At 44.4% G+C, this 14,127-nt stretch overlaps 1 protein-coding gene across 1 annotated transcript in view; it reads left to right on the plus strand.

Moving 5' to 3' along the window:
- Window positions 1-14,127, plus strand: part of PAPOLG (poly(A) polymerase gamma) — a 92,403-nt gene that overhangs the window by 43,560 nt on the left and 34,716 nt on the right. The window contains exons 9-13 of the mRNA XM_082251352.1: window positions 7,063-7,201; window positions 7,283-7,355; window positions 10,452-10,572; window positions 10,713-10,797; window positions 11,564-11,617. Coding sequence (XP_082107478.1) covers window positions 7,063-7,201; window positions 7,283-7,355; window positions 10,452-10,572; window positions 10,713-10,797; window positions 11,564-11,617 — 472 coding nt within the window. The remainder of the gene's footprint in view (window positions 1-7,062; window positions 7,202-7,282; window positions 7,356-10,451; window positions 10,573-10,712; window positions 10,798-11,563; window positions 11,618-14,127) is intronic.

Here is a 14,127-nt window from a genome sequence, read left to right on the forward strand (position 1 = left end):
TTAAGTTGGTGGTTAAGTATAATCATATATGCATCTCCAAAATCGTGCATGTTGTGAGATTCAATATAATGAATCTATTTCTGATGTGTCTGATCTCTTAAGCGCAGAGAGATTACTTTTCCTTTTTAGTATTATACCAACGCCTGTAATTGTAATGCAAATATATAAACTGGTATGACTGCACTCGGTAGCCTGTAGATGCTATAGGTGTCCATTTATGAAACCGAGATGAGCTGCAATTCTGATGATCTCAGTTCATCTCCGATTATTAGTTTATAAAACTGAGATCAGCAGAATACATATATTCCGCGAATGAGAGAGAGCACGTCACCATTTATCTAGGTAAATATATTTCTAAAGGTGCTATTGACATGAATTTTTACCACATGTCGGTAACAACCCGCGCAATCCATACATGCAAGAAATTACGTTTTGTGTAAGAAGAATATTGGAATGACACAGGGAAAAAGTATTGAACACATGAAGGATGGAAGGTACAAAAAGGCATGGAAAGCCAAGACCCCAACTGATATCAGGAATTGGAAAGCAATCCTGCCCCTTGGCAGTGCAAATTAATCTCCGCTGCTTCAGTCTTAACTGATTGCCTATAAAAAGGTGTCACACAAGAAAAATCTCTTGATGGGTTAAAGCAAAGAGCTTTCTCAAGACCTTCGCAACCGTATTGTTGCAAAACCTACTGATGACATTGCTTACAGAAGAAATTCTAAAATTCTGAATGTTCCAGTGAGCACTGTTGGAGCCATAATCCGAGAAGGGAAATAACGTAATTCCACCATAAACCGTCCACGACCAAGTGTTCCTCGCAAGATTTCAGACCGCAGTGAAAAGGATTTACAGAAGAGGTGTCCCAAAAGCCAAGGACCACTTATAGAGAGCTTCAGAAAGACCTGGAATTGGCAGGTACATTTGTTTCAAAGAACACAGTAAGTAATGCACTCAACCACTATGGCCTGTATGCACACTCAGCACGCAAGACTCCATTGCTAAAGAAAAAGCATATTGAAGCTTGTTTAAAGTTTGCTGCATATTTAGACAAGCCTATGACATACTGGGAGAATATAATCTGGTCAGATGAGGCCAAAATTAAACTCTTTGGATGCCAGAATACACGCCATGTTTGGAGGTCAAATGGCACTGCACGTCACCCCAAAAGCACCATACCAATAGTGAAGTTTGGGGGGTAGGAACATCATGGGGCGGGGCTGTTTTCACTTTCGTTCATTGATATAGGCACAGCTCCTGATTTTCTTAACCATTGGGTTATACTGTCCCCTACAGGAGTAGGACACTAGGCAGGAAAAGTCTGGCTACTCCTATGGGCAGTTTAGGGAGGTATATTCCCTCTCTCTGCTATAGGTACCTAGTTCCTTGCTGGGATCTCTGGTCCTGGGAAAAACCTTTTTTAGATTTATTTTTTTTTCCTGTGAGGATTCGGCCTTAGGCAGAGTGCTCCTTCCTCTAAACAACCTCCAGAAACTGCAGGCTGCGATTTATCTCCTGCTGTCCAGCAGATGGTTATCCCTCCAGACTTGCATGCTGGTGCTGGGCCTTATGGTGTCTACCTTTCCAGGCTTCAAGACGCCTCCTATTCCATACAAGGTCCCTGCAAAGAGATTCTGGCCAAATGGTACAAGACTCCGCAGTCTCTGGACAGTCGGATCCGGCTGAGCCGGGGAATGAAAGGGTCCCTGATATGGTGGCTTCGTTCTCTGGTGCTATTGGCTGGGTAAATCTTTCCTCCCCTTGTATTGGGCGGTGGTCCCCACGGATGCCAGCCTTTTTGGCTGAGGAGGCGTCCTCTGCAAAAATGGTGCTCAGGGGATCTGGACACTGGAAGAGTCCAGACTACCGATCAATGTCTTGGAACTCAGAGCAATCAGACTGTGCCTGGAACATTGGACTGATCATCTTCAGGGATGTCCAGTGCGCATTCAATCGAACAATGCCACGGCCGTGACTTATGTTAATCACCGGGGGGGGGCAAAAGAAGTGTCCTGACGGCTCTGGAGGTAGCCAGCATTCTAAGGTGGGTAAAACGGTTCGTTCCAGCCCTCTCTGCTTTACACATTCCCGGGATAGAAAACTGGCAGGCGGATTACCTCAGTCGGCAGGCAATGGACCAAGGGGAGTACTCGTCCCTTCATCCAGAGGAGTTTCATCATTGTCTCCGGTGGGGCATCCCTGAGATGGATATGTTGGCTCAACATAAAGGTGCAGAGGTTTGTGGCTCAGTCCTGGGATCCTCTGGCCTACTCTGAAGATGCACTGGTGGCCCCGTGGGGTCAGTTTTGTCTGATTTATATATATTTTTTTACGCCTTTCCTCCTCTCAAGCTTCTGCCAAGACTTCTATGCAGGATCGAGGCAGAAGGAATTCTGGTCATCTTAGTGGCCCCGAACTGGCCACGCCGGACTTGATATGCCGATCTGGTGCAGCTGGTCGCTGACGTTGCATGGAAGCTTCCTTTCAGGGAGGATCTGCTGTCCCAAGGACCAATCTTCCATCCTGCTTTACAGGTGCTGGCTTTGACAGCTTGGCTGTTAAACGCCAGGTGCGGAGGGATAGAGGTTTATCTGAATCAGTGATTCCAATGCTGTTAAAACCAGGAAATCTATTTCTAGGAAGATCTACCATTGTACATGGAAGATGTACATTGCGGGTGTGAGTCTCTGGGGTTCGTACTCATTCTTTTTCGGTGGCTCGGCTCTTGACCTTCCTTCAACAGGGGGTTAAGCAGAAACTGGCCTTGAGTACTATCAAGAGCCAGGTGCCGGCCTTAGCGGTCTTCTTTTAACGCCCCTTGGCCACAAACTCCCTTGTGCATACTTTTCTTTAGGGAGGTTGGCACTTTGCTCCTCCAGTGCGGTCTCAGTTACTTCCTTGGGACCTCATATTGGTGCTCTCAGTCCTCCAGACGCCTCTTTGAGAACCTTCAGGAGATTCCCCTGCTTAGGCTGTCCCAGAAGGTGGCCTTTTTGGTGGCTATCACCTCTGGGTGCAAGATGTCAGATTTTGCGGCTTTTTCCTGTCATTCACCTTACTTGGTGGTTCTTCACGTCAGGTCAGGCCTATTCCATCAAGACTTACAACAGTCACAAACAATGCCTCCTGCGCTTGGGAAAATGGCCCCTCCAGATGGGTATGTTAAGATCTTCATTATACTTGAAACCGGATAACCACCGTCTTGCTGCCCTCAGACTTGGAAGTCTACAACACTGCAACCATACAAAAACAGAGGGCGCACCGAATTAGTACATTATCCTGAGATAAATTATTATATAAAAACATGGTACCTTTTATACTCCCAAAGTTCCAATTATTGAAAGCGCATCACAAATCTCAGCATGTTCCGTCCAAATGTATCATGGGGTCAGGTTCCTCCTTTCCCTGTCAAGGCGCATTCTGCTCGGATGCTCTAAGCCTTCCGTCATCGGGCGTCAGTGATGCAGGTTTGTAAGGTGGCCACCTGGTCGACGGCGCACTTACACAAAGTTCTATAAAGTGGATGTGTTGGCTTCTGCGGATGCTTGCTTTTGGCCGCAAAGTTTTGCAGGCTGCTGTTTGCAGGACCTGGTCCTCTTCGAGGGTGTATTGTTCTTTTCAGGTGGGCTCCAGTTGTTTGAGCTCCTGTTTACCTGGTTGGCTATAGTTTTAACTTGGGAATTTCTTTTTCGCTGTTTCCACCTCTCACGTTTAACAGAGCTTTGGGACATGCCAAGGGTTAAGAAGATCAGAAGCTGTGTCAATGAACGAAAGAGAAGATGGGATTTTTAACTTACCGTAAAATCCATTTCTCTGATGTTTATCGACGGACACAGCACCCACCCCTCTGTGGAGTTGTAATAATTCTGACTGCTTGTAACAAAACTGAGTACCTATAGCGCAGAGAGGGAGTATACCTTCCGGGACTGCCCATAGGCACATAGCCAGAGCTTTTCTATGCCTAGTGTCCTACTCCTGTAGGGGGCAGTGTAACTCAGTGGTTAAGATCAGGAGCTGTGTCCGTCAATGAACATAAGAGAAATGATTTTACGGTACTGGCAAACTTCATATCCTGGAAGGAAGGTGTGGAAGAATGGGCTAAAATCACACCTGAGCAATGCATACGACTAGTTTCTCCATACAGGAGGCGTCTTGAAGCTGTCAATACAAACAAAGGATTTTGTACAAAGTATTAAATTTAGTGTGTTCAATACTATATTCACTGTGTCATTCCATTTTATTACACATAACTTAATTTCTGAACTTCTTTGTTTTGGTTTCTATGCATGTATGGATTGCATAGGTTGTTACCGACGTTGTGAAAATGTAATGTCGATAGCAATAGAAATGTTTGCCTAGAAAAATGGTGACTTGATAAATACTTATTTTACCTGCTGTATGTATACTATACTATAATTTTGTGCTTATATACAGTATTATATTAGTATGAGGTGTAGTGTGAGGTACTGCGGAGAGCGGTCTCCTCTGAGAATGCCGTTTACTTAGCAGCAGCACATCTCTGCTGCTTAACCATTTCAGACAGGTTTTACCTCCCCTAATAACATGACTATTTTTTACAATACAGTACTGACAATTACTGTTACACTGACAATTGCATGGTCATGCAACACTGTACCCAAACAAAACTCATGTCCTGATGGACTATTATTTCCGTGGGTTCCCGCGCGGCGCCGCCATTTTGCCGTGGATGGTTTTCACTGGCTTCAGCGGCCATGTTTGCGCACTCCAGTAGCCATTTTCTTGTAGTCCATTGCTGTGCTGCAGGGTCCTCTAGTGTCAGTGTCAGCGCTTCCTCTTTGATCGCAGTGTGGTAGGCTGTTTGGCACTCTCCATCTCTGGGGTGGTGAGTCTTTGGGTATACGATCCTGCCTCTGCTTTATCCAGCGCCGCGGGTGCGCTGATTCTTGTGGTGCTCTGAGTGGTGTGCGGGGGTTTTTCAAGAGAAAAAAAGTCTTTTTGTGCACAGTGCGTCTCCAATTTAAAACACTGAGCCTCCTGGAGCGTGTATCACCACCTGATCCACTCATTAAAGCTACGGGACCCTCTGGGTCTCAGTCTGCCCTGGTGGCCACGACGGCGGCCTTGCAGTCACTTGTGTCTAAGGTTGATATGGCCCTGCAAAGGCAGCCTAGCAAGAAGTACCCCCCGCCTTCACCTGTATCCTCTGCCTTCTCAGAGTCTGAGATGGTTTTGGCCACCGCGAGTCAGCCCACTGGGTCTACGTCGTCGTCGTCCTCCCTCCTCCCTCCTCCTCCATCCATCCATCCATCCATCATCATCATCATCCTTTTTTTTTTTTTTTGCCTTGTTGCGCTCCTGTTTTACCTGGTTGGCTAGGTTTAGCCCTTGTTGGGAATTATACCTATTGCTGTGTTTTTTCCCACCCCTCATATTGACACTGCTTTGGGACATCCCAAGGGTCTAAGAAGATACGGAGCTGTGCCTGTCAGTGAACTAAAGAACTTGATTTTTGTCTTACTGTAAAATCTTTTTCTCTGAGGTTCACTGACGGACACAGCACCCGCCCCTCTGTTGGGTTGGTATGTATTCTTTTGACACTGCTTGTTACAGAATGAAGTCCTATAGCAGGAAGTGATGGTATACCCTCTGGGGCCAAAATTGTTTACCGCCTAGTCCTACTCCTGAAGAGAGCAACAAAAGCCCAAGGGTCTAAGAAGACATGAGTGGTGTCTGTCAGTGAACCTCAGAGAAAAGGTTTTTATGGGAAGACTTTTTGTTTTTTTGTTTATCGTGCAAAAAACAATGCATTAGTGATCAAATACCGCCAAAAGAGAGCTCTATTTGTAGGTAAAATTTACATACGTCTTGTGTGCAGTGTTGCATGACCGCACAATTGTCAGGTAAAGTAACGCAGTGCCATATCGCTAAAAATAGCCTTGTCATGAAGGGGGTAAATCTTCTGGAGGATAAGTGGTTCAAAACCATCTGTAACTCATGGGGGTTTGTCATCCATCATCCACTACAGTTCAAACCAGTCGCCAAAAATAAGGATCGTGTATTTAACACATGTATACAACCATCTCAAGTCTTTTTCAGTGTTGGTGGTTTAGTAAAGGAGGCCAAAGTATAACTAGCCATGGTATGAGGGGTCAGAAAGAGCTGTAAATCTCAGTAAAATATTTCAGTGTTGCCTATAAACTGTAATTACACGTCATTCCTCATCAGAAAACAAATGGTCTTTCAATTCATAATGACCAGTTGGCCATTTGTATTTACTATGGTTAAGAAAGCTGACGCGGTGCAATCAACTTGCATCAAGGGTTGCACTGGGGTCTGCTAAAGCATAAACACATGAATTACATTAAATATATGGGCGCTGATAAAATGTATAGTGTAAAAACAATATATGAAGAGCAGGTTCCCTTATAAAGTGCAACTGTTCCCTTATAAGGGAACCTGCTCTTCGTATATTGTTTACATTATACACTATTTTATCAGCGCCCATATAGTTTTATCTATTTTAATTGTTTACACTTTAAAAACCTTGAGGCAGCAGATAGAATAATCTTCACGCACTCTACCTCACTTATAAATGAGCTCCTTCATTTATATTTCACTTATCATGAATAACATTATTAAATAGTTTAAGTTTCCCGTTTTGTTTTTTTTTTCCTCCGGTGTGATTTTTTTTTTTAAAAAAGGATCAGACAATAAATCTTGCGTACACTATTTTTCAAAAACGCATCACACCAAATTGCATGGTATCGTGGGTACCATGCTATCTGGTGCAGGCAAACACTGCATTTGCAATCTGCATTTGGGATGTTGATGGGAATATATTGATACCTGAAGCAGATTGCATATCCATTGAGTTTTGAACGCGGTGCAGACAATTTTTGTTGTGGTGTGAATAAGCTCTAAATAGGAAAGACTACAAAGCTATAGCTATTGCCAAAGGTAGCAATGACATCTAATAGCCATTAGATGGCACCACTTTTCTTTATAGGGCTAGGCCAGTTTTTTTTTTTTTTTTTTGGCAACGAAGTTTGAAAGTGATCTTTCTTTTTTTTGTTTAAGAGCGTGGTATTTATTCAAACATATTGGGATTTCTTGGTGGTGTTTCATGGGCAATGTTGGTAGCGAGGACTTGTCAGTTGTACCCAAATGCTGCAGCATCCACTCTTGTCCACAAGTTTTTCCTTGTCTTTTCCAAATGGTGAGTGTTAGATTCATTCCTCAGAATATTTTCACTGACTACACAAGTATTCTGTAATGACGCATTTTCATATCCCTACAGGGAATGGCCTAACCCAGTGTTACTGAAGCATCCAGAAGAAAGCAATTTGAATTTACCAGTTTGGGATCCAAGAGTATGTAACCTTTTTATTATCCACTATTCCAGCTGTGGGAAGACTAACACAAAAATAAATTATATTGCTAGACAACTTTCTAATTATCAGATTTGTGTACACTGTTTTTTATGAAATGTGTTTTTATACTTTTAATAAATTTTGGTTTTCGAACCAGGGTTGAATTCTTTCTTACAACAAAAAATTGGTGCATATCTCCTGCGCTCTGAGAGGTTATCTTCTAACCACATCCAGCCACACTCCTGCGGCTACCGAAGATTTTCTACTTGGCTTTGCTTTGATACTTTGGCCTTGCAGTCCCTTTTCAAGACCAGGGAAGTCTGAGACCACTAAAATCAAAGAACAAACACAAGGACGCACTGGCCTACTGCATTATCCTCCTATAAGGCCTCTTTCACACATATGGTCCGTTTGTCCATTTTTCACCCGTCCGTTGACGGATGAAAAATGGACATCAGTGCATCTCTATGTAAAAACGGATGACAACGGATAATCATCCGTTAACATCCGTTTTCATCCGCTTCCGTCAATGTCCGTTTTTTGGAACGAATGAATGCCCTATTTTTCATCCGTCAAAAAAATGGATCGGGGAAAAACGGATGTATATAAAAACAGAAAAAACACTGCGCTTTAGGAGAAGCAGCTAACACCTGAAACAATAGTACAAGTTCCAAATAAAATAATAAAAACTGAATGGTGTAGCGCTAAATTATGAATGACAAACACCTATACTGAATCAAAGTATGATGTTAACATGTACAGTCCAAAAAATGAACACTAAAAAAGTCCACAAAGGAAGGTATTGGCTGAAACCGATTCCCAGGAAAGGAAAAGCTCCAAACAAATGAAGAAAGGTGAAGATCAAGTGTGCCCAGGAGTAGAAATGAATCCACCAGACAATATAGTGACCAACCCCCAGAGGACGTGAGTTATCACGAAACATGTAGTGGCTTATCCTGACGGCGCGAGAGTTCGTATTGGTCCCTGGTGTTTAGATGGATCATCAGCGTTAGCTCTCCACCATACTGCCGGGTGACCCACGATCCGAGGAGGAATGTTCTGCAGGGACGCTGTGGCTGCATGTCATTGTTTGTTCCACTGACCTATGAAGTTTTTACGTGTGAGTGCATCCCTTTTTATTTATTAGTTATACATTGGTAATGCACTATGGGAGTGTTTCCCCTTTTTATTTCCATTGTTATACACTGGATACCCCTGTGACCTATGATTGGTTGTCCCCGGAGAGAGTGACCTATGCTCCTGCCTGGCCATTCCACTACATTGGAGGATCTCTTTCATATGAGCGTTCAGCCACCTATAATCTAGTGGCAAGAGCTATTTGGTAAGGAGCCATCTCTCACTATATTGTCCGGTGGATTCATTTCTACTCCTGGGCACACCTGATCTTCACCTTTCTTCATTTGTTTGGAGCTTTTCCTTTCCTGGGAATCTGTTTCAGCCAATATCTTCCTTTTTGGACTTAGTGTTCATTTTTTGGACTGTACATGTTAACATCATACTTTGATTCAGTATAGGGGTTTGTCATTCATAATTTAGCGCTAGACCATTCTGTTTTTATGAAAAACGGATGTAAACGGACAAACGGTCTGTTTTTTGTCCGTTTTTTGCATTGGTAGTGGATGTAAAAAAATGAATGAAAAACGGATACATTTTGACGTGACTGAACCGATGAACTGAACGGACCGTATGCGTGAAGGGGGCTTAGAGGTTTTATTGAATAAAAGGTATAAAAATACTCAGAGTCTTGGTAAAAGCATATCAAATGTATACAGTGCCATCCACATCAGAACCACAAGCGTCCTCTGAAGCTTGGCTTACACGTTTTGAGGCTTCGCCTCTTCCTTTGCTGTTTTGGAGATTGGTCATCTGTCTGGCCCTAACCTACTGTGAACTCAAATTAGTCTTTAATTGGATGTTGAGCATTAAAGTGGCTCAAAAGGCATAAGCTTTTTTTATCTGTGATCCTCCTCCTCCTCCTCCTCCTCTCTCTCCTCTCTCCTCCTCTCTCCTCCTCCTCCTCCTCTTCCTCCTCCTCTCTCCTCCTCCTCCCTCCTCCTCCTCCTCCTCCTCCTCCTCCTCCTCCTCCTCCTCCTCCTCCTCTCTCCTCTCTCCTCTCTCCTCCTCTCTCCTCTCTCCTCCTCCTCCTCCTCCTCTCTCCTCCATTCAGTGCTGTGCCAGTTTACAGCGGCACTGCTCTCTGTGTCACAGGATACAGAGGCAGCAGTAAGAGCCATTGGCTCCTGCTGTTGTCATTTAAGTCCTGTGAGGCAGGAGACGGGACTGAGCCACCCTGTGTATGTCTATGAAGCAAGCTGGCAGTATTTTCAGAAGGTTAGAAATGGTCATATTTTTGCTATTAAAGGCGAGGCACATATGTTACAATCTGATAGTACAATAACATTTTGAATTTACCAGCCTCTATAATAAGCCAAGCCGCTCCTAACTAGATGCAAATAAAGAATTGCTTAGGCAGTCCCTCACACTGTATAGCTATTGGTAAATCTAAACATGATTGTACAGTGATGGTAACCTACTTGGCCTAAAAACAGCATACTTGCACGTGGAACAATCCAATAAAGCATTAGTAAAGTCCAGTCTTAAAAATAAAGCTGGTCTCCCTGCACATTTAAGTCATAATGTATTAGTATGCAACGCATACTATGCAAACAAAGCCCTCCAGTGGAGCTTTGTCAAGGCTTCTCCAGTGCTTCCATCCGGGCATGCTGATCGTTGGCTGCTTGTGGTCAGGCTGCTGCGACGCATGCACACGGGAGTACCATAGCCGCAGCACACAGCTGGCTGTATATGGGATCTGAGCTGCGCATGTGTAGCTCAGATCACATTACCCGCTGACAGACGTCTAGGGTCTCTTCTGTTACAACAACTCTGCCTGTCAGTGGATTTTAAATTAAAAAACTTTAATACCATTTTAAGTGCTAATGTACTATAAACATTGCCAAAGTTTTGAGTTCACCGCAGTAGTTAAAATGTTGCTTTGAATCTCCTATCTATGTATGATTTCCCTAACTGAACTGATGCAGTGTTAAACATGTTGCTATATTTTATTTTTTTAAGGTAAACCCAGCGGACCGCTATCACCTTATGCCTATAATTACTCCAGCATATCCTCAGCAGAATTCTACATTTAACACCTCTACCTCAACGCGTGCTGTTATGATGGAGGAGTTCAGACATGGTATGATTTTAGAGAGAAATAAAGTATATTTGCGTCTATCACTTCAGATTGGTTCAGTTACCTGTTTTTGTATTTCCTTGACCTTTTGACTAAAATGACAAACGGTGAAAAGAAACCTATTATGAATTTTGTCTTTGAAGGTCTAGCTGTCACTTATGAAATCCTTCAAGGCAAAGCAGACTGGATAAAACTGTTTGAACCACCCAACTTTTTTCAAAAATACAAGTAAGTCATGCAAGTTTATGGCTAATTGAGAGATATACCCAGTTGCATCACCTACTAATATGATCTAGAGAAATCATACAAATTATTTTTCTAAATCCCCCTTCTGAATCACTTTGACACCCTTTGGTGAAATTTTTAAAGTTTTTAACATGATTTAGTTTAGGCTAAGCAATTGCGTTGTCTTAGTAACTGATTCACATTGGGGTTTTTTTTCCCCATTTTAAGACCCAGTTCACGCTGATGAAAATTCTGATGCGATTTTCATCCATTCCAAATGCATAACTAAAAATTGTCATCTGAAACAATATGGTTTTCAATGAAGGCCATTCACAACACTGCAGTGACATTCTGATGCGGCTAAAAGGAAAGGGTCATGTGCGAGCTTGATCCAGTGCAGTGCGCATTCGGCTCCATAGACTTAAGTTCACATCAAATTCACATTAGAAATGTACTTGACACACAAAAATCGTGCTATAAATTCGCACCGCAATCTCACTCAAAAATTGATTTAATTTATTTGACCTGCATTAAGTGGGGTTCGCAATTCTTTAGATCTATATTGAAATGCAGAACCTGATGCAGAAAAAAGCACATCAACTAAGCCCCCTAATGCCCAGAAATGTCTGCACTAACTGGGTGCTGTTACTAGAGTTTTCCTGTTTTGGGGAATATTCAGCTATTCTAGGGTGTTCTGAAGTCTTCTTCACATGTATGCAAATAAACCGCTGTGCATGGGTATAAGAGTGTTTTGTTTTTCCTCGCTTAGGCACTACATTGTTCTGATTGCCACCACATCTTCAGAAGAGCATCATCTTGAATGGTATGTCATTTATTCATTTAAGTTTGCTATTAAAAGGGTTACATTCTGTCCTCTGTAAACCTATATCCTTGCTTTATCCTTGCTTTATGTGAATGTAGACTGGCACTGAAACACTGTCTACACTTACAGAAGCCCACAGATGGCTAATTTTGTAATATACAATTCATGACCATTTAGCTTTAAGGTATGAATAGGGTAAATATCAGAACATTTGCCATGCTGAAATTACTGCTTCCTTGTGAAGGAAATTTCTCACTTGTGCTGGTGATGGAACGTCGGGTGAAATCAATCTACAGCAAGCACTAAAACTTTCTCTTTCGTTCATTGACACAGCACTTCATCTTCTTGACTTTAGCGTTATACTGCCCCCACCGGAGTAGGGCCCTAGGCAGAGAAAAAAGCTTGAGCACGCCTATGGGGCACTCCTGGGGGGTATACTCCCACTTCCTGCTATAGGTATTCAGTTTTTTCCTAGTCAGGAGTAAGGACCTAAATTCTTGCTGGGATCTCTGGTCCTGGCAACTTTTTTTCTTTTTAAATATAATTTTTTCCTCCTTTTTATTTTGTTCCTGTGAGACTCTACAATCAAATGCAGGACTGGGTGACACACTGGATAATCCAGATCCTTAGGGTCCCCCCAATCTGGCCAGCCAGTGCATGCAGACCGCAGCTCCGCGCTAGGTCGGTCGCACCATAGCCCCACTGGACGGGGGCTGGTCTGCGAGTTAAATGTCTCGCGAGGGCGCATAAGAACTGGCTTCAGCCTGAGTCGCAGCGTTTCCTCCTGGCTGACAGCACCCACATTTCAATGGAGCTGTCTCCTGTCCGGGGCGGTGCCCACCCTGTTCCTGGTAAGTAGCTGTCCCCCCCTCTACCCCTGGTGGGTTTTGAGGTGGACGTGGGCCTCTCCCTGAGATGGTCGAACCCCCGGGCTCCCCTCCCTTCCAGTTTGCGTACCCCCCCGGTTCATCTCGGTCTATTGGGGCCTCTGCCCCCCATTTGCCCACCCCGCAGACATACCTTTTTTAGGTTACAAGGGGTGCTGCACTGGCGATGTGGGGGGGGGGGGGGAAGAGTGCGCCGCCGGGGACCAAACAATTGTTCCTCGGGAAGGGGATTGGCCTAGTGGGGGAGCCTGCCTTCTGGTTGGGGTGTTTTTTTTTTTTTTTTTTTTTGTGCTGCGCAGGGCCACCATTTTCTTGTAGCTTTGTGCTACAGATCGGCGGCCATTTTTGTGTAGCCTCGGCCGTTTTCCTGTGGTTGCCTATTGCAATTAGCGGCAGCCATGTTTTTGGAGTCGGTTATGTGGTGATTCAGCGGTCAGCCTCTAATGCTGATTCAGCGGTATTACTCTTCCTGATCGCCGCCTGGTATGCAGATAGTTTGGGCTGTGAGTACCTGACCGGTGGTGGTGAGTGTATATTTGGGGGGCTTTCTCTCCCTCCTCCTGCTATTGCAGAGGTTGTGCTCCGTGCTGGGCCTTTTAATGCCACAGCGCGGTGGTGTCCTTTTTGCAGTGTTACACTTTTTTGCAGGTTCCCCTCCTTTATTCATGGAGTCCTGGAGCATGTTTCACCACCTGACCCCCTCTCAGAGGCTGCGGGGCCTTCTGGGGCCCCACAAAACTTATCTGCACTGATGGCGGTCCTTGGTGTCCAAAGTAGATTTGGTCCTGGGCAAATGGCCTAGCATAAAGATCCCCCTGCCTTCACCTGCTGCTTCTGTCTCCTCAGATCCAGAGTCTGATTTGGCCGCTGCGGACGCAAGTTACCCTTCGGGTATATCGCAAAACCCTTCAGGGTTTATGCACCCTGCGTGCTCAGATAGTGAGGATGATTCCTCTGGCCACACATGAAAAGGCGCTAGTGGATGCATTGATTGTATCAGTGCGGGAAACTGCATATGGAAGATGCGTCTAATGCAGCATCAGAGGCGCGGGTCACCTTTGCGCCCGCAGAGCCTCAAAAGTGGCAAGGATGTTCCTCTTTCCCGCCTTCTTTGACAAGATTGTCTCAAAACAGTGAGGGTGTCCAAAACGCACCCTTGCAATCCCTAAGCGTTTTGCAATGCGGTACCCTTACGAGGAGTCCCTCTTTAAAAAAATGGACAGTACCTTCTGTAGTGGACTCCATGGTTTCCAGGTTAAATAAAGCCACGGTTATTCTGGTTGAATAGTCCCCTGCTCACCTGATTTCTAGACTTCCTGTCTCGGCAGTGGTCCAACGGCGCATTAAATGGCTGAAATGTTGGCCTGTGGACCAGGCTTCTAAAAAAGGCCTTGTCCGATCTTCCATTCGTGGGGAATTGCCTGTTTGGAGCTTCCTTGGATGTCCACATCAAAGGCCTCACAGAGGTAAAGAGTACTCTTCTTCTTCCTCAAGCTTCCAAGGGAGTCCCGTCGCAGACTTTCAGCTCACAAGCAGCCTTTTCGTCCCTCAGGGTCTCAAGACAAGGAATCCACACCCTTTAGGGTTTTCGCTGGGGGTTCCAAGAAGTCTTGGTTGGGCAAA

This window comes from Pelophylax lessonae (assembly GCF_965119305.1).
Source record: "Pelophylax lessonae genome assembly, chromosome: 3".
Taxonomy (NCBI): Eukaryota; Metazoa; Chordata; class Amphibia; order Anura; family Ranidae; genus Pelophylax; species Pelophylax lessonae.